The 21,236-nt window shown below is 51.9% G+C and overlaps 1 protein-coding gene and 1 long non-coding RNA gene across 2 annotated transcripts in view; one reads left to right on the top strand and one right to left on the bottom strand.

The window, feature by feature from the left end:
- The window catches only part of NTF3 (neurotrophin 3), a 65,330-nt gene extending 45,124 nt beyond the window's left edge, over positions 1 to 20,206 (bottom strand). The window contains exon 1 of the mRNA XM_027093112.1: positions 19,981 to 20,206. Coding sequence (XP_026948913.1) covers positions 19,981 to 19,998 — 18 coding nt within the window. The 5' untranslated portion in view covers positions 19,999 to 20,206. The remainder of the gene's footprint in view (positions 1 to 19,980) is intronic.
- On the top strand, positions 19,058 to 20,433 carry LOC113612870 (uncharacterized). The gene is made up of 2 exons (XR_003430002.1): positions 19,058 to 19,328; positions 20,022 to 20,433. It is a non-coding gene; the product is annotated as an uncharacterized LOC113612870 (long non-coding RNA).
- The last annotated feature ends 803 nt before the right edge of the window (positions 20,434 to 21,236 follow it).

The raw sequence follows: 21,236 nt of genomic DNA, 5'->3' as shown, positions 1-21,236 counted from the left end.
CTGCTCTGCATAGACTTTCTCCCTCCCAGGCATCAGTCAAGCCCCCAAGGCTCCGTGCCTTTCCCACCTCTGTGCCTCCGTCTGTGCCATCCAGAGCTACCTGCTAACTCTCTTGCCCAATCCAGGGGGTTTCCTCATCACCCACCAGCAGTCTTTGGGACTCCAACTGCCCTCTGTGGGTAACAGTCCCATGGCCTTAATCATTTCTAGCTTGAGTTGTGTTTAGTTGGGGATGTCTTATCTCCCCAGATATAACATGAGTTCATGGAGGTGAGGAACCGTGAATTTCTGTATTTCCCATCAGCAAGGACATGATGCCTTACGACATCAGGTGCTCACGAGCTACGGCTGGATGAGTGGTCTTTTCAGCACCGGAGTTTATGCCCATTTAGGTCACCGACCTGAGTTCGTTTTTCAGCTTAGATAAAAGAAGCATAGTGAACATTCTAGTTTTCTTTCTCTTGTGCTCTTGGCCACAGCATACACAGAGTTCAGGCTGGAAAGTCAGCTCTTTCTGAGGGTCTTAGGAACCCAACAAGGTCAATGGCATGTCTCCCTTCCCGGGTCTTAGGAACCCAACAAGGTCAATGGCGTGTCTCCCTTCCCGGACTTGGATTGTTCCTTCTATTGACAGGTTTCTTTTTCTTACACTCTCTTCTCTCACTTGTCCATCAATTCTTTCCAGTCCTACTTCCAAAACAGATCCCAAATCTTCTGGCTCCTTAGCACCCCCTCACGACCACAGAATCTAGGCCTCCATTCTCTCTTGCCCGCTGTATTGGCAACCGACTTGTCTCACTGTCTTTGCAGCCTGCCCCCGACAAAGCACGCAGAGCAGCCTTTTACAAATGTTGAGCAGATGACACTATTCCCTGCTCCAAAACGTCCAATGGCTTCCCAATACTCTCGCAGGGGAAAAGCTCTGGCTTCCCACCGTATTTGGAGGGGGGCGTGGCTTCTAATTACACACCTCAACTCATCACAGGAATAAATTCTGTAAGTGGTCTACCAGGCCTTACACGATCTAGCTGGCCTCTCTCACTCTCTGTCCCAGCCACACGAGCCTTCTGCTGTGTCATGAACATAACGATCTAAAACACCCTCTCCCAAAAGAATTTGAAAAATAATAGATACATGTACGTGTATGACTGAGTCATTTTGCTGTACCCTGAAACTAATGCAACATTGTTGATCAGCTATGCTCCAATATAAAATAAAAAGGTAAAAAGAAAATACCCTCTCCCACTGTCTATCACATCACATGATTTTATTATCCATCCTGGCACTAATCCCCATAGGAAAATTTCATTTGCATATCTATCATCTATCTATCTATCTATCTATCTATCATCTATCTATCCATCCACCCACTTGTTTGTTTCTGCATTGAAGACTGTTTCCAGTGGAATCGAAGCTCCTTGAGAGCAGAGGGTTGACCTTTCTCGTTCTGTGCTCTGTCTCCTGCACCAACAACAGTGTCCTAGCACATAGCAGGAGCTAACTAAATATTTCTGGATAGAATGCTCTTTTTGGACACTGATGTAAGAATCACCTGCCGGCAGAGCCAAGACTTTATAGTTCTGGCCAGGAATGAAGCAGCTGCTTTTTCAAGTTACCCAGCTGAAATTTCCCATGGAAAAAAAAACGCAGCTTTAAAGATACACTCAACCGAGACAGATCCATCAGTGCTGGAAAAGCCTTGCCAAATTCTGGGACCCCTCATGCCGCTGGAGTTCAGCTCAGTGTAACCAACATTTCTTATGCACTGTATTAGTTCCTGGTGGATACAGTTAGAATCTTTCAAGGAAAGATAAATGGCACCTGGGCAGACGAGGAAAGGTGGTGTCCGTGGGCAACATGTGAGTTGTAGAGTTAGGGAGCTCTGGCTGCTGATCAAGGCTCTGTTGGGCAAGCGGCTGAACTTCCCTGAGCCTCAGTTTCCTCATCTGTGAAATGGGGGAAATTATGTCTATCCTTCCGAGTGGCTAAGGGGATGGGATTGTGCACTAAAGCACGAAGCACAGTATAATACCCAGTGTCACGACCCCACATGCAAACAAACAAGCCAATAAATCCTGAACAAATCTTTAAAAATCATCACATTAAGAACCTCCTCTTGGATCAGAAACTTGTTCTCTATCTGCCTAGGATTTAAGGATCTGAATCTTCACCATTTCAGATATTCCTAAGGCCTTCATTGTTTAAACTTGGGTTCAGCTTGGAAAAGGCAGAGAATTAAAGGGAAAAAGCTCACACAAACCAGGACCTGCATGTGTACCATGAGGATCTCACCTTCTGAATGTAAGAGGCACAGCTTGGGGGGTGCGTTCTTAGAGAAGAGCCTCAGATCTGCACTTGGGGAAAAGAGCTGAGCCAGGGATGGTGGCCTTTCCACGGCAGGCATGCTCCGGGCTCCCTGAGCTACGCAGGGCATGTGGGGAAGGTGAGAGTACCCCAACCAGACCTCACCATGCTTCCCCAAACTGCGTGCAGAATTCATCTCATGCCCGTCTACCCTGGTGAAGACCCTCACTGGATTGTTACCCAAAGACAAAGACCAGGGATGGTGCCGAACGTGCCCTAAACTCAGCAAGACACAGAGTCTCGTGGGGACACGTAAACCTGTCCTCTTCATCCTAAGGGGGTGCTCCGTGAGGCCTGCTTATTTGTCACTCATGAGTCTGCCCTTTGATCACTGCTTCTCTACCACCCCGCCACACACACACTCACAGAAGCTCGATAATTTGGGGCTGAATGCTCAGCCCACAGGCCTGTGCTCTGAGAAGAGCCGCACCTTTGTTGAAAGCGTAGTGCTCTGAAGTTACGTGCCGCATGACATGACCATACTCAACGGTCCCCAACTAATGAACTAGCATGAACTTCTGACTCCAGTTGGGCCAATCAGATCTCACCCTAAGGAATCTGAAACGGGAGCCCTGGGAGAGTCCGTTGGTAGGCCTAGAATGAGAAGTGGGGAAGCGGGGTTCAGAGGCAGAGAGAACAGGGCCATGTGGTCCTGTAGACAGAGGAGTGCCTCCAGGCTCCTGGGTTAGTCTCTTATGAAGCGTGGCTACAGCTCCTGCCCTTGGATTTCCTAAGATGGCACAGTATCTGGTTATTTCCCCCTTTGGGTTAATTAATAATATCATGATAGTATCAGCTAACATGTATTGAACCTTGACCATGTTCCAGACTCTCTGAGTCTACATGCTGTAACTTATTTAGTCTTTCCAAACAATGTAATATCTTTTTACACTTAAGGGAACTGACTGAATCTTAGCAATACTGTCGAGATCTCACAGCTAAGACGGAGCGGAGATGGGATTTAAAACCAGGCTGAGGCCCTATTTTAATTACAATAATATGCAGCTAACAGAACAGTTCTATCTACAATAAGCCCTTGCTATGGGGCAGGCACTGTGCGAAGTGGTCTGAGTTATATTACCATTATCTCTACCGAGGCTTAAATGTTTCACTTGGATTCTTAAGAACTTTGAAGGGATTCCCATTTCAGGACGGCGGACTGAGTACCCACTTCAATTCTCCTCCTCCTCCTGTATCAAGTCCATCCATACGACAGAAAACACATTAAAACTCCCTTCCTGTTTTCCAGCCTAGGCAGTTATACATTGCCTAGGCTGGAAAACAGGAAGAGAGGCTTTCATTGGCTAGGAACTGTAAGGAATCCCTAAAAGAAGGTACACGTTCACAAAGCCACAGATAATTTAAGAAGCTGAAGCCAAGCACTGAATCCACGTGCAAGGAACGTAGAAGAATCTGCCCGGGAAGATAACCTGGCAGTAAGAATAACCAACCACCCTCCAAGGAAAACCAGCACCACGGAAAGAAACAGCAAACTCTACTACCGGAACAACTCAGCCCCCAGGAGGCAGTTAAGAGAGTGAAGAGAAAAGGACCTTGAACATTGCATAATCTCAAAGATATAAGGCGATGCATCCACACAACAAGAATAGGGGTGTTTCAAGGGTATTTGCATAATGATGAGACAGTAAACGATAAGGCAGGGGAGGTCATCTATGAGCTCTGCAACCAGATCCACGACGCTGCTGGGAGCGAAGTTCCGTTTCGCAGATGCACATATAATGGTGCAGACAGAGGATAATGAGAGCAAGTAGCTGGAGGCAAACTCGGGGGATGGCCTCGCAGAAGGGATGAGGAACCCACATCAACGTAACCTCAAGTTTCCTGTACCACATCTTGAATGCCTCATGCCTGTCCGCTCCCAGCATGCTGTCCCATCCGCCCCTCACGTGAGCTTACACCCCAGACGACGTCATCAGAAACAGGTAAAGGAACACACTGATGCTTCCAAGCCAAGCTGTAACATTTCTTCCCACGGTGCCCCTGAAGGCTCCCTCCCCAACTCTCAGTGCTGTAGCATGTCTTTTTTTTTTTTTTTTGTAGCATGTCTTCTAAGGAACATTTTCCCAGACTGACTTGGAGGAGAGCTGCCTACCAAAAAGGACAATGTGCTATTAGCATCAGAATATACCAGCTTCAAACCTAACACATAGAAAAGAAACTTACAGTTACCAAAGGAGAAGGGGGAGGAGGGATAAATTAGGAGTTTGGGATTAAAATATACACACTATTATATATAAAATAGATAAGCAACAAGGACCTACTGAACAGCACAGGGAACTATACTCAATATTTTGTAATAACCTATAAGGGAAAAGAATCTGAAATTGAATATATATATATACATATTTATATATGTATAACTGAATCACTTTGTTGTATACCTGAAACTAACACAACACTGTAAATCAACTGTATTTCAATAAAAAATTTAAAAAAGAACCCAGATATAAATGTTTCAGCTCATCTCTTGCCCCCCTCCTTGAAATACTACGGTCCCTTGAGTTAAAAGCAGAAGCCATTGCTGAGGGTGACGGCTGTGTGATGCAGGGTCGGGGGATGGGGGATGGAGCCTACCTGTTGTCAGGAATGACTTCAGTTCCACCTGTAGGATATGAACAGAGAGCCCTGTGGGTTTCTGCTTCCACTGCTTTTTGCAGGGCTTGTCTCTGTCTCCGATGGGGAATCCCCAGCAGTGACTCGTGCAGAACGAGACCCCTCCCACATCTGCCCGCACCACCATCCAGCCCCCCCCCCACACACCCCGCCCCGGGGAACCACCATCCCGGGCCCTACATCTGGTCGGCACGGCACTCTCCATCATAGCTTCCAACTGCACTCAGGGCACTCAGCAGTCCGGAGAATCCCAAATCCAAAGGCTTAGAGACACACGCACTTAGCCACGGGCACTGGACATCCAGCCCCAGCACGACTGCCAGCATCCACAGGGATAACTTCTTGTAACGAGAAACCCAGGGATTGCGACCGTTCCACATGGTCCACTTTACGATTTGGGAACATGTGGTTGGCAATACAACTGTTTCAGACCTCACTAGTTTTTTCAGACCTTGATTTTCAGCTTCCTTCTCTGACCCCCACTCCTCTGCCCTCCTGCAAGCCCTGGCTCCCTAACAGGAAAACAGCAAGGAAACAATTGCCTTCTGCCAAGGAGGCCCATTGGTTGAAGCGGGTCCTCAGGGTGGGCCTCTTGGGAGCACTGTCGTCCTAAGCCTGGCGCTTGGGTGGATCTCCCGGACCCGAGAGGGAAGAAAGGTGCTGACTTTCCCATTGAGCCATCGGTGCTGGACATCAACGGCAGACCTGCTCCGTAACTGCACCAAGAGCAGGGCCTCTTACTGGTACGCAAGTTCCCAGGGAGACCCAGGGCAGGAAATCTGATCACGCATAGACCACAAACACTTCCGCACTCTGCAAGCACTGTGGACGCCATGCCCTGCAGCCTGGGATGGAGCTGTCTCTCGGGGGCAGTTGGGGGGGGAATTCATGAGATGACCTGTACAAAGGTACCTGCACAGGGACTTCCCTGCCAGTCCAGTGGTTAGGACTCCGCACTTCCACTGCAGGGGGTGAGGGTTCGATCCCTGGTCGGGGAACTAAGATCCCACATGCCACACGGTGTGGCCAAAATAAAACAAAAAATTAAAAGGTACCTGCACAGCATTCAGGCCCTAGGAATACTGGTCTCTGTCCCTCTCTCTCTGCCCTGCTCCCTGCCCTCACCCTCAACACCGCCTTCAGGAGACGGAGTTGAGCTGCACCTAGGAATCTGCTGAGCACCTGTGATCTGCCTTCCTGGTCTCCACTTTCCGAGGCAGAGGCCGGATGAGTAGGGAGAAGGAGATTCAGCTCAGAGCAGCCCTCAGAGCAAGGGCCGACAGCCCCCGCCTCATGACAGTTAGACTTCCTGGACTCTACGATGATGTGAAAGTGATACGCGTTCAGTAGAAACCGTACTTGGCGGATCTCGAACTTTGATCGTTTTCCCTGGCCTGGCTGTGTGCGTAGAGCCTCTCTCGTGATGCCGCCCGCAATCACGATACGCTTTCAGCCATTCTGTGCCCAGATGGCCATTCGGTTTTTCACTTGCGGTACAGTATTCAATGCATTACATGAGATATTCGACACTTTATTATAAAGCAGGCTTTGTGTGAGAGAATTCTGCTCCCCTGCAGGCTGATGGAAGTGTTCTGAGCACATTTCAGGTAGGCGGGGCTAAGCTGCGATGTTTGCTAGGTGAGGTGTATTCAATGCATTTTCGACCAACAATATTTTCAACTTATGATGGGTTTATGGGGACCTCACTGAATGGGACAGATGCCACGGCAAAGCCACAGAGGGGCAGGGACAGTGCAGAGGGGGTTTCCGCAGTGAGGTCTTTGTTGAGCAGAGACCTTCGAGATGACACAGAATGTTCTCTTTGGTTCCCTTGCCTCCACCAAGGGGGATTCCTGCATTCTACCAGGCCAAGTCGCTGGAGGGCATGCCAGGTGTCTGTCTAGGTCACTGTCACACACACTCTTCTTATCTGTGCTAACCTACGTGACCTTGCAAGTGACGCTCTATAGGGATCCACTACAAGCAAAAGAGGGTCTGTGGAATTTGGTAATTTTCAGGAGACTTTGAAATACACACATACACACACACACACACACACACACACACACACACAAACACACACAATCCATAGGAATCATCAATAGATGGATCTGATGCCCAGAATCTGGGACCCGCCTGATGCCTCAGAAAACTCACCATCTATCCACATCCCACTTTGAGCCGATGAAAAGGTCTGTGAGCAAGCAGCCCCCTCTGGAGAAAGTCACCATCACAGCTTTAAATTTTCTGGGGTACAACTCCAAAAGCCACTTTCATTTTTGATCCGGAATGAAATCAAGTTTGGATGGAAATGTATAGAAAATTCAAACAGGTTGGGAGATCCTCCCACGGCCAACTGATCTCTCAGCATTGTTGCTATGCTGGTCCCTGTTTCCCTACAGCCAGAGCCACGCTAATCCATGACCTGTCACCTATCCCCCCAGCCTGTCCTGTCCTTCATCTCCCCTGGAGCCAGCACTGGTCAGAGTAACCAGTGACCAAGTCTGGCTTGATCAAGTCCCCCCTGCATTTCATTCATTTATTCGCTCATTAATTCATTCTTCCATCCATCCAACCAACAGTCTTTTTCCCATTGAACAACTATTTCAGAAAAGCCACCTCCCATACTGAACCAGAGTGATCTTTTTTTTTTTTTTTTTTTTGCGGTACGTGGGCCTCTCACTGTTGTGGCCCCTCCCGTTACAGAGCACAGGCTCCGGACGTGCAGGCCCAGTGGCCATGGCTCATGGGCCCAGCCGCTCCGCGGCATGTGGGATCTTCCCGGACCGGGGCAGGAACCCACGTCCCCTGCATCAGCAGGCGGACTCTCAACCACTGCGCCACCAGGGAAGCCCCAGAGTGATCTTTTTTTAAAACAAAAGACTGACTGTACCCTCCCCTGTGCCATCTCCACTGGCTCCTGCTGCCCTTGAGGTTGGGAGGGGGATCAGTGTGGGCCCTCCTTCCTCCCATCTCCCTGGACACATCACCCCACACGGCTCCCCGTGAACCACAACCTGGGCGGCTTTCGGTTCTTTTACCCCCGGTTTCCCTCACCTGGGACCCTCTTTCCATCTGCACCTTCACCTGGAACTCTCTTCCCCCCATCTCCTCCTACTTTCACCCACGATTACAAATCACGTCACAGGCCATCAGAAAACCTCCCACAAAACTGCTGGGAACTGAGTCTCTCCCTCCACATTGGCTGCTCTTGGAAGAATTTCCCTTTCCATCTCTGTCCCAGCCTCTGCTCGCTCTCTCTCTTTAGGCAGGAGTCACAGACATCACTGTGCCACAGGAAAACACATGATAAACAACCCCTAACCCTTTTAGTAAAAGGGTTTAGTTCCCCCTCATAGTAAAAAATCAGACCTTCTCTTATGGCTCCATCCTTGACTGTGCCTCTGTTGAGAGGTCCCCCAAGAATTCAGGAGACTTTCTGCAGACAGACGGTAACTTAATACAGCAGCCCCAAAAGGAGATGTAAACACGGAAGGGGGACTGGGAAGAGACATTCCTGATTCGTACAAGAGCCAAAAAGTAAAAGGGAAATGTCAGAGGTTTAGAGTGACAATCTGAGGTCTCTCTACCAGTAACCCAACTCCAATTCAACTTCATTTCCTAGACTCGCTAATAGACCACAGTCTACAATAGCTTTCTCTCTTGTTCTTGCTGTCTCTCTTTCTTCTTCTCTCTCTTTTCCCCTCCCTCTCTCTCTCTTTCTCTCTCTCTCTCTCTCACACACACACACACACACACATACACATGCACCATAAGACAAGTACATGGAATAAATACACTGAAGGTTTCCTTGATGGTCATTTAAATGCTAAGAAAGAAAGAGAAAAAGAAAGAATGGGAGTGAGTTATGAAAAGCAACGTTTCCCCCATTTTAATCCCCAGTCATCAAAAGTCTTAGATACTTTTTTAAAAAGCTCCACAAAAGCAATGGTAGAATGAATTCGACCATGAAGGCATCCTAGACCTGAGCTATAATCTACACTAGGATACTAATGCAGTTCCTTTTGGAAAAACTATCCTCGACTCAAGCACTATGCATATGTATTTTGGAAGGAAGGTCCAGGGGGAGATACGGAGAGAAGCAGCAGGCAGACACCTCCTCATAGCTGTACAGCACCTGAGGTTACTCTGGGGACATTCCCTCCCTCCCACCGTGTGTGGGGTTGTCAGGACAGGACACACCTTGAGATGCCCTCCCTGCAGTGGATGCAAGAGGGACTCCGGCTCTACTGGTCCTTGACAAGATGGAAACAAGGAACCACCTCCCTCTGCATGCAGATGTGGGATGCGATGCCGGGTCAGGGATGGATGGGCCCTAGGACGTTGAAACCAGCCCCCCTGGGTCACAGGGACCTTCTAGGTCCCCGAACTCCCAGCTCAGAGCCTGTTCCACAATACCACACAGCGATTTTAGGAGGTGCTCACCAAACCCTGGGGCTGCTAAAAGCAGACCCAGTCAAGCTGCCCATACTTGTCTTTCCCAATCACTCTGTCTACAAGGACTCCTCCTTCCCCAAACCCCCAAAGCCTCTGGGGTCCCTGCCACTCACCTGCCACATACCAAACATATCTTGCCACATCCTATGGTCTATTTCCTTGCAGGTCTGTCCCGACTTCCAACTGCAAGGCTCTTGAAGACAGGACTGAGCCTTCTTGGTCTTTGCACTCTACACGGTACCCGGGTACCCAGCATGGTAATTAAGAAGAGTCAAGAGAGGCACGAGGCCCCCTTCAAATAACACTTTCATTAAGCAGATAAGAAAAACATCTAACAGATGTGTTATGTTTTTTAAAGGCCCCCTTCCAAATTCCAACGAAGTTACTTAACAAGGACCTGATGTCTATTCTCTTTCTGCTGGTATCTGGACCCATTAAAAACAGGATGTGAAAAAAATGCCGAGGAGCTCACTGAGCAGGAGGGACTCATAGAGGACAAGAGTGGACAGTAGATGGCAGTCTGTCCCTGTGTCAGGAGTGGTCACAGACACAACACACAGTGCAGCGGGGAGAAGCAGCGCTTAAAAGCCTCGGGCAGACGCACCTCCCCCCTTTGGGCTGACTACAGCCAAGAGCAGGGCTACTTCTGGAAAGCACACACACACCTACACGTCCGCCCAGACCTAACACCTGTACATCACGCCCCTTTCCCAAACTCTCTCTGGGAAGAGCCAATGGCTCCCATCACAACGGGCTCTGAGCATCCTTCACAAGAGGCTTGGTCAGGCCTTAGGAACTCAGGGATGAGGAAAAGTGAAGGCAGTTCACGGACCCTCCAGCCTGCTACTGGTCCAGAGGATTCCCCAGCATTATTCACACCAACACACAACATTCCATCCAGGAACCCTGTGCTTGAACTTCCGTGCTCACACGGCCCCTCCCTAGAGCACAATGATGGAACTGGCCCATTGCCCTCACCAGCTCCTAGACCCTGGAGCTCAGAGCTCAGTGTTCATCTCTGCATCTTCTCCAGCATCGAGCACAGGGCCTGAGACTTGGCAGCACCAATAGGATGCTTAATGAACAATCTTTAAACATGTGTTTTCTGAATGTCTAGAGATAGGTGGCCCTAATTCATGTGCAGTGACACCCAATTTTCCCATGACCAAAACCCACATTTGCAGAAGGACCTGACAGACTAAGACACAGGGGAGAAGGGGGTCTCTAAAAAGATCAAGAATAGGCTTTCCTAGTGGGCCGGCAGTGAGCTTCATGACATCAGCCTCGGGACAGGCCGAAATGGGACACAGAGAACACGTATGGCTCTGGACCCTTGGGAAGGAGTATCACTTCTCTGAGCCCAGCCTCTCACCGCTGGACTCCCTGATAACTCACCTGTCATGCATTCACTCACCCAACACATATCAAGGTGTTGAGGACACAGAGATGAAAAGACCAGGTCCCTTTCTCTGCAGAGCCCATCTTCTAGTGAGAAGACAGAATACCCGGTGGTGTAACACAGGGATACCGAGAGGGAGCCCCAGGCTCCCTGGAGGATGCAGAGAGGCTTCCAGGAGAAGGTAATGGTGAAGCAAAGATGTGAAGGATGCTTTCAATATCCCTGGTGAAGAAGGGAGAGCTTTCTAAGCCCAATTTACACACAGAATAAGCCCTCCGTGACCATCTCAAATTCAAGAACAGATGTATATTTCTGCTAGTCCTACCCTCTTGCAATCAGAGGACGTTGCCCTCTACATTCAAGCCCCTTATCAATCCATCCATCCAGGCTTTTCTACTAGCCCTCGATTCCCATAATTCCTGATGAGTCAGGAAATTACTGATGGGGGATCATCTAAGCCAGGAGCCTTTCACTCTCCATGGAGCAGAGACTCCCCCAATTGCACAGTGAGACTCTGGGACAGTTTGGGGTGGAGCCTGGTATCTCTGTTCATAGTTCAGGGTCCTTCTGATTTCGCTCACCAAATTCAGCTACCCAAAGGGAATTTTATCCCACATAAACCTTTCCCTGTGCTTTCAACTCCCAATCCAAGACCTGCCACCGATCTGGCAAGCTTGCTTCTTCAGCACTTTATGAACATGTACTCCTCCATGTGTTCAAGAACTTATCTGGCATCATGTAACCTCATTTCCTCCTCCACCCCCTCCACATCTCTGCACATAAGTCCTCCAGAGGAGCAGGGATACCCAGAAATGCCAGGCATGGGCCACGGTGAGGCTCAGGGAGCAGCAGAGTCATGGAATATGTGAACTGGCAGGGTCCTTTTGACTTTCCAGTGAATCCCATTCCCTCTTTTTCCGGAAGAGGAAACAGAGGCCCGTGGAGGGAGAATGCTTTGCTCAAGGTCGCACGGCTAGTTTGAGTCCTTTGCAAAGAGTGGTGAGGTGAGCAGTTTGGGGAGCAAACGCTGGGTGTCAGGAGAGCTGGGCTCCTTCCCAATTACAGGACGCACATATTGGGAAACAGGTGATTTCCAGAGCTGCACTTTCCCTCTTGGACCCAGTGGAAGCAGGGGATGGATGTCCCCCATGATCCATCAGGAGTAGATCTGCTAGACACAGAATGGAAATAATCCCAGACTGAGATCTTGAACTATATTCCCTGAGGGATGGTTTGGAGCCAGAGGGGGAGGATATTTTTAAATGCCAGGGGCTCAGACCTAAAAACAGAGGGGGGGCAGGGCAAGACCGGTCTATCATAAAAAAAAAAATGATAATAATAGGGCTATGTCCTCTTACAAAGAAGGAAAGCATCACCCTACACATGGAATGTTGTTTTAAACAAAGCAAACACATATCTTTTGAGCACCCACAATTTCACAGGCATGAGGTTAATGCTGTCCATTTATTAGCACATTGCAAATACTTTCCAGCCACAGAACCAAGTCATTCTCATTCATTGCTTTGAAGATGTATGTGTGGTAGTGGTGACGGGAAAGTCAGTGGAGGGAGAAAAAACAAGAGCCTTCAGTCACACGCTTCAGAGATGGTGGCAACATGCACCCGAGAACACCTCTGGCTTCCCTACTTCTGGTATTGCCCAGAAGGGCATGCAGCTAGCAAGTGCCAGGGCTGGAAGACTCTAAAACTGCTCTGCTCTGCATCAAACAGAGCCTGGGGACCCCAGTCCTTGGTAGCAACTCCTGCCTTCAACCTCTCAGCAAGAAATACATGGCCCCTGTATACATGGAGGGAGTTCCCTACCTTTCAAGGAAAGCCATTTTCCAAATTCTGAAGAGCCCTCACATTCTCCATTCTCTTTTACTTTGATTCTGTGCAACCCTCACCACAGGACTCAAGAACCCTGGGACCCACCACCTCTCGTGGGCAAGTGCATCAAAACCAGACGTCCAGCTCCAATCTTACAGAGTTTACAAGGAGGCAATTGTGACTTAAATCAACACCCCCATTCTGGAAGGGCAGATTCCCTTGTCAACAGGACGGGAAGTAAAGGGGGAGGGCGTTGGGAGCTAACACAGATCTGACACATGCTTTCCAGCAGGTGGCCAGAAAGCCTCAGCATTTGTCTTGCACGTGAAAATGAACCTTCCGGTGGAGCAGGTTACCCTGTGGGGTGACAGACTTTGGAGAGGGCTATCAAGCAATCTCCCATCTGGATGACATCACAGAATGCAGAAACAGAACCTGATTGGCAGGTGATGGACTTGGGATGGTCACAGGCTTCAGGCTAGAATGTCAGCACATCGAGATCTAGCTGTGTACCCGTAAACATCCCCCTTAACCTCACATAACCTCAGTCTCCCCACCTGCAAAAGAGATTATTTGGGGCACTGGGATAACACCATGTGATATTTACAGTAATGCCTGGCGCCCAGTAAGTACTCAAATATTAACTAACATCATCATCAGTCATCTTCAAGGGGGGTCCTTCTCTTAGTCAGAAACACTAATAGGCGTTCATGTGGAAGCTGGATGACTAGCATCGGGTCTACCAGAAAGCCAAACCCCACCCCTTAGAACTCTGTACACACTCTGCAGGCGAAGCCAACTTCAAGAGTATTCTTGGCCAAAAACAAAACTCTATGGCAAATTCTTTGCATGCCTTTCTGCCTTTGACTCAGCCATTCCCCAAAGATAAAAACAGGAGCTCATTGAGGGTGTGCCAAGATGCACTCCAAGCAAAGCATATTAGCGCTGAGCGAGTAGGAGGATGGGGCTACTGGAGAATCCTCAGATGGCGCAGTTGGAATGGAACTTTGAGATTCTCTAGTTCAAGGTCTTCATTTACAGATGGGTACGTCAGGGCCTGGAGAGACCATCCAGGGTCACACAACAGCAACCTATTAGTGACAGAACTCAGGGGCAAGCTTGGTGCCCCACCTCTAAGTCAGCAGGCTTTCTGCTGCCCCAGGCTGTTGAAGATGACCTGGGCCTGGGATCTTTTGAGATCAGTAAGCTGCCATGTACGCCTACAGCTCTGGTCTTGAATGAGAAAGAAGCTCAACCCTTTCAAAAAATCTCTGACTGAACAAAATCCATAGAAGACCGGGGGCTCAACCGAAGTCTCTCCTGGAGACGCTGCTGAAAAGCGAGCAATCACAACAGACCACACCAAAGCTCGCGTCAAAATCCTTCTCCAGCGAAACCACACGGACAGGCAGAGGTTAGTCCTGCAGGGATGCCCAGAGCCACAGACAGCCTCTGGTGGTTCCCAGTTAGGACTGCTTGAGAAGGACCATGGCGCAGATGTGGACACGAAACAGCCAACGCATCCTCACCACCCAGAGGTGCGTGCACACTTAGCCCCTTGGTATTTTTAGGTAGAAGGAAAGGCTGACTTACGGAAAACTGTCAACAACACGAGAAGACTTTAAAGATCTTGGTCCCTCTACATGTGCGTTCATAGGTTCTAAAATGAGTCCTCTGAAAAGCTGCCTTTGCCCAGCCTTGATTTTAATAGAAATCTGCTCAGGCAAGAATGAGGTTCTATCTGCACTGGCCTCAGACTTCCTAAAAGCTCACACATCCTCCATCCCCAAACACAAATGGTCTGAAAAAAAGCTGCTCCCAATTTCTTCCACAGGCTGGCTCTTCCTCAAGACACAATACGGCGGCGGTCCAGTCTGAACCAGGTGCCCATATACCTGCCGCCCACAACACAAGCTCTAGGAATGCCTCCTGCCCAGCCAGGGCCCCTCCTGTGCTCTTGTGTCCCCCAGCACACACACAGCCCTGCTCTCCTCTCTCTCTGCACACACCTATCCACGCACAAAGTGCATCCACAGAGCTTATCAACAGCACCACACGGGTCTTAGGCTGGTCTCCGGTAGATTTGGTCCTTCTCCAACAAACTCAATTTTAAAGAAAACTAAATGGAAAACCCTAGCAAGGGTCATGAGTTCAGCATCCCCCCCCCACCAGAAACTGCCTCATTAAAGAGCAGCTGGTGGGGTTGGGAAGCAGGGTGGGGGGTTTGAAGGATCTTCTGTGTCGGCCCGACTCCCCACTCTCATCCCCGCCAACACTGGATTTACATTCCTCACAGTTGGGGTGGGAGTACTGGAACTGCTCAGGAAACAGTCTGGAGAAGCTCGAAGCAGGGGCTGCCTGCTGCATTTGCCGTCCTGGATGGAGGGGGAGGCCTGCACATCTGATCTGTCTGGGAGGGGAGCTGCGGAGATGGGAAATGTTATGTAATTAAACTCTGCTGGCCTGTCCCGCCTGGGGAATGTGAGAGCCATCAACAGTGACCTCTTCCAATCAACTTAATTGGCCCAATCTCGCCAAGAAAAGCAGCAGAATTGGTTTAGTGCCTCATGGAAATAGCTTAGCGCCTGACTATTTATGGCCACTGAACTCAAGGATGGATGGGAGCCTGACTCTGAGCCAGCAGTTCACAGCATGTGCTGACTTCTGGGAGGACTCGGAGGCTTGGGTGGGTTTCCTGGTCCCTCTTTTTTGTTTGGTCTCCACTTTTGTCTCTGGGGAAGCGGCTGCACCCACTTGCTGCATTGGGTGTCTGCAAAGACCCAAAGCCCATGCCCTCTTCTCACGGGCAGGCTCTTGCCTGCCAAGGACGCGTGGCCCAGAGAAAAACAGACCCTCGTAGTAACCCGGGCTGGCTGGACTTTGCTCTTCTTTTATTCTAACACGCCGAAGACATGACTATTTTCTCTGTCCTCAAATCACATTTCTTTAGGCGTTGTGGCCTGCAGAAAAGGGAAACGTCTGCGTCGGATAGTTACTAATATTGATTTGTGGACCGCCTTTCTTCTGAATGGTTCAAAGACCTGTTAGGAAAACAGGTTGCCATCAACAGTAATCCAGGCTTGGCTGCCTCCATTTTATGGGTGAGTAAACTGAGGCAGTTCTAGAAAGTTCTGTTTGCACCACGGGTGAGCAGTAGACACTCAGCGGGCATCCAGACTGTTTTCCCAACTTGCCCTGTAAAGAGAAGGAGGTCCAGGACCCATTTCTACAACGGTTCACATCCATGCTAGCGCCTGTGTTCAACTTGGCGTCACCTTCGAGTAAAGCTTTGTACCCCTAAACACACCAAGCTTTGAAGGGGAGGGAAGCAGAGTGAATTTTCCTTCTCATTGAGTCATGGCAGACAACGCCATTTTACACAGAGAAACAATGGAGGATCAGAGAGATTAAAAAATTTTCCTGAGGTCACCCTGCTCCAAAGTGGCAGAACTGGACTAGAACCGAGCCATTCCCAATGGGAAACCTTCCATCTCCACCACGCCATCCTCTGAAATACCGCCGCAAGATCCTCTGACCGAGGGTCAGACCCTCTATCAACACTCTTACACAGATGGATTTCCCCTACAAATAAGGCAGAACCTCAAAATGGCACAGACATCATTTCAGGAAATCAAAAGTGTCATGGGTCAAACAGATGAGGTTTCTTCCCCCCAAACATACGCCCTCACACGAACAGACCTAATAAAGGAGGTTCCTGGTCAGCAGGTGTGTGTGGCCAAAATATAACCCTCCCCCGCTCTGTCCCAGTTACCTCCCCAGCTCTTGCTGGTATGAACCCAACCAACATCACATGCCCCTCCCTCCCCAAATGCTTCCTAATAAACCTGCAACCCTTCTTTTATCTGTACCTTTTAAACTTTGATACACATCTGAGCATCCAAGATGATTTTCATCCTTCCTCGGCCACAAAGAATTCCTGCAAAAACATACATTCCACTTCCTGTCCTCCAAGCTAGAGACAGCATACACACCCTTCCAGTCCTCCAAGCTAGCCTCCCCCCAGTCACTTCACTCCAGACCCACGGCGTGTCTGCATGCATACACGCACGCGCACGCACACACGTTAGCTTTAAACTCACAGCCCAGAAGTCATCAAAGATTAACAAACACTCCCAACCTGCATCTTCCTGGCATCTTCCTGATCACTGCCTTGCCCCTTCTCCAGCTCCACGTATGAAGCCGTGTCCCTGCCATGCTCTCAGAAACTCGAGCCTCTAGTGTATGCGCACCTGCATTCTGACCTGGCTTGCTGCACCCCCCATTCCCAGCCCACACCCCCTACAAGAAACAGGAACAGCCCTCAGCTCCCTTCCCAACACACAAAACTACCCATCACCCCTATCTTTCTGCGCCCTTTTTACAAAACCACAGGTACATTTCAAATCAGCTTCCCTTTGGCCTCCGAGATCCATAAACATCTCTAGAAACTGAATTATAGTTCTTGAAAAAACCTCGACTAGCACCGAGCTCTCCTCGTTTCTCCTGGCAAAACTGCGGCAGTCCGCTGAGCCCTGGGAAGAAATTGTTCCAGGGCACCATGCCACGCCCCAGTACCCAGCAATGGGCTGAGCGTCCAGTGGGCATTCCAGTTCTTATTTCTTAAATAAGAAACCCATTATACAATATAATACTATGCGCATCCCTGCCACTTGGCATGCAAAACACATTTCTCCACTCACTCAGATCTCACTCGCACACATCCCCAGCCGGTACCAACACACAGAGGACTTTTCCCCTTAAATGTACATCCCTCATCCTAAGCCTTCTCCAATTCCCTCCCCTCTGGTGAGGGGCCGGGGTGGGGCGGGGGGAGGGGGGAGTATCCTTCTCTGCAGATGCCCCATCTCTCTGTAATGCGTCTGAGCCCACACTTTTCTGTTCCCCACGTACCCCAATGCCCTCCTGGCCAAATTTCCTAGCACTCACTCATAAAGTTCACACTCTGCTCTTTGCAGATAATCTTCCCTCCCCATCCCTTCGGTAATCCGCAGGCGCCTAGGCTAACCTTCCACTCACGTCCCCCACACGGGCGCCCTCCCATGCCACACCCACTCCGTGTGTCTGTGCAGGCGCGCACAAGCCATCTGCTGCAACACACCGTACCTCTCCCGCTCCGACACCCTTCGCAGGCACAGATTTCTCATCAGCTACACCTCTGTTCCCACATGCTCTCACCTGCTGCCCATGCTAGAGAGCCTCAGAAACACACACCTCCACCTGCCCACAGAGCAGGGGGCGCTCCCGCACTCTGGCCGTCCCCCTTGCACACCCTCATGCAGACACTTACCAAAAAACCTCTTTCCCTGACCAAACAGAGCGCCCAGGGGTCCTGATCGCCCTCCTCAGGCCGGCAGACCCGTTCACACAGAGCCACAGCCTCCACTTCCAGCTACAAAACAGTCCACACCAGCACAGAGCCCTACACGCTCCTTCCTGCAACCCCGCAGACTTCCTACTCTCCCCCAACACCGTTCAGAGCTTGGTTTCTTTTCATCTCCTCCTCTCCCAACGCCAAACCCAGGTCTGAGCATTTGAGCCCAAGGCAGAGGCGGTTGGATTTGATCCCCTGAATCCCACCCTTCCACCTTCTTTGTGTCGGGGGCGGGAGGGGGGCAGGCTGAGGACACGGGAGAACTTCTCAGTGCCGGGAAAACAGAACCGATTGCAAAGTTCCTTCCCGTTCCAACTTTCTCCATCCTGACATTGGGGGCAGAGGGTTTAGATGTGTCCCTGGCTCTCCGTTCTGCAGAGCGGGAGAGGACATCTCCTCATTAAAGAGCACTTGCCCAGCACAGCCCTTAAGCGACTAGGGTCTCGGGGTGACACCCACCCCCTTTTAGCCCGCCCTCCCCCCCGCCAGCTCCCGCCCCCTGCTCCTCGGCGCACATAAACAAGTCCAAGACGTGTAGTCGCCAGCTCTCCAGCTCCGAGCTCAGCGCTAGGGCTGCGTCCAGGCAGCTGCCTGCACTGAGACTCTGAACGTGCCGCCCGCCGCCAGAGGTCGAGACCGGGCTGTCTAGTTCGGTGTTTCCTCCACCTGGAAGCCCCCGGCCACGGATCCAACGAGACGGATCCTTACTAGTCAGCAGCCCTCACCCGGTGCGGCTCGGGGGTCTCAGTGCTGTACCTTTGAGGAACGCAGCAGCCAAAGTCCCCCAAAGAAGCAGCGTCTCCTCGCCGCGCACCCACTCGCGCCCGAAAGCCACAAGCAGAGTCCCCTCCCCCACCCCAGGCCCGCCTTTCCCGAACCTTCAACTCCCAGGCGTTCCAAATTCCCTTGGCAGTGTGAGTCAACTACCCCGAGCTCTAGCTCAGGGGCCACGGAGAAATTGGGTCCTTGAGGGTCCTCTGAAGTCCGACCTAGCTACGCCGGGCCCCGGGCCTCCCAGCCTCCCGGTACCTCCGATTCCTAGAGCTGGCCCGGAGGAACCGCGAGGAGCTCCCCAGGGACCGCTCGGCCCCCGTGTCCGCCGCTCCCGGCGGCGACCCAGACGCGCGGGCCGCGCGCACGGCTCCAGCATCTGCGCAGAGACCCAGGGTGGGGTGGCCGCCGGCCAGGATGAGCCCGGGGTGCGGGGCTGCTTCCGAGAAAGCTTTGAGCGGAGGCAGGGGGACTCCAGCAGGTAGCCACTCCACGCACGGAGTTGAGACTCCCGAAACTGGGAAGCGACTCTCCGCGGGGGCCGGAGCTCTGCGTCCCCTCCCCCCGCAGCTCCCGCCCGGCCCGGGAGGGGGAGGAGAGCGGAGAGCTTGGCGAGGTGGCGAGCGGGGCGCGGGGGGCGCGTGCGGGGAACGGCGGCGGCACCCTCGCTTCCCCGCCGCCCCGGATACGACTGCCACCCCCTTTTGTTACGGGATGCGCGAGGAGCCTTCTCTGCGGGAGTAGACGGCTGCGTTGGTGAGGGGCCGGCGGTTTTCCGAAGCCCTTTCCTGCCCTTCCGTCGTCCTCCTTCCCCCTCTCCTCCGCGCCCCCCCCCCCCGCCCATTTCCAATCCCGGTCCCTTAAACCTGATCACTTTCCCAGATATTGGGCGGTTTCTCCAGCAGCCGAGGCACGGGAGGGAGGAGGTGGGGAGGAGTGTCCGTTCGCGGGGGCGGGCGGGTGGCTGTGATCGCACCTCGGCCTGGGCAGATCCGGGCGCAAACTTCGGGAAGGCACGAGCGGGGGAAGAGTGCGGGAGCGCGGCGCGATGGGGTGAGGGCGGGGTGCGGACCGGGCTGCGCGCAGGTCCCCGGCCCCGAACCTGCCCGCCCAGCGTGCCCGCCTCCGCTTACCGTGGCAGAAGTGACCATGGCATCCGTGTGACTGTTTCCAGGGACGTCGACATGAAGAGAAAGGTGGACGCGAGCTCGGTCATTCAAAGTCTCTCCCACCCCGCCGCCGCCGCCAGCCCCCAGCAGGGGACAGAAAGAGAAGGAGAAAGGAGAGGGAAGAAAGTAGTTGCGCCGGGCTCTCTCGGGGGCCTCGCGCGGAGCTGCTACGGTGGGGAGAGGAGCGTTCAACTCTGAGTCCCGTGAACAGAATCTGCGCGGTTATAACCAGCCAACCCGGCCAGATGGCTCCGCGCTCAGCGCCTTAACCCCTTCGGCGCCGCGCCGCCCGCCCCCGCGCCCGGCCGGCCGCGCAAGCCTGCGCCCCAGCGCCCCTCCGGCTGGGGCCGGGGGCCACTGGGGGCACCGGGTCATTTCCCCTGTCCTTTCTTAAATAAAAATATCCCCAACCTCCAAGTTGGTAGTATGCTTCAGTTTGCCCCTCCATCTCCGATTTTTCCATCTCCAAGAAAAAACGAAATGTTTAACTTTTCACTGCGCTTTACACATTCATGCCTTTAGTCTGTCTTATTTGTTCTTCTCCTTGAAAAATCTCTTTTTGATCTTCTTTTTGCTTTTCATTTAAGGTTTTTCTTTACAAAGAAGAAGGGCCTTTCTTGCCCCTTGCCTCGGGAGGCTTGGGTCGAATGTGCAAACTCCTCCGAACCTTCGACCCTTTCACCTCCAGATCTCTCCCCACCCGCCGCTACCAAGAGCACCCGTCCGTCCTCCCCTCTCCCCACCACCGGAGCACGCCCCGGGACACCGTTCCCAGGCTGCCCGCCGCTCCGGGACCAGCACCCAAGGCGCTGCTGGCGGTCCAGGCGGATCAAGCCAGAGAGGTATGGGGTGGGGGGGGGGACGGGGGGGGGGGGGGGGGAGGGCGGGTGTGTGTGCGCGCTTGTGTGTGAGCTGGAAGGGAGAGGAGGGTGATGAATCGGAGCCTCCCACCCCACGCAGCCTTCAACTTCTCCTAAGCCCCTTCCTTCCAAATGAGGGTCGGGCCCTGCAGCCGAGCTCCCGCCCAGCACCCACCAGTCTGCACGCGGGGACAGCGCGGGAAGCAGAAAGGCAAGCGACAGACCAATCTTTCTAAGCGCTCCGAAAGGAGTGACGCCCACTTCCCCACCCTTAGATTATTCGAGGAAAGGACGGGGGAGTGCAGGGGGCATAATCTCTTATTTCGAGATAACTTTAGCCGCCCATTAGACCCCGCTTGT

The sequence above is a fragment of the Aethalodelphis obliquidens genome, unplaced genomic scaffold (assembly GCF_003676395.1).
Source record: "Aethalodelphis obliquidens isolate GAN/ISIS:26980383/991018 unplaced genomic scaffold, ASM367639v1 scaffold83, whole genome shotgun sequence".
In the NCBI taxonomy this organism is placed as follows: Eukaryota; Metazoa; Chordata; class Mammalia; order Artiodactyla; family Delphinidae; genus Aethalodelphis; species Aethalodelphis obliquidens.
This window is presented reverse-complemented; position numbering and strand designations above follow the sequence as displayed.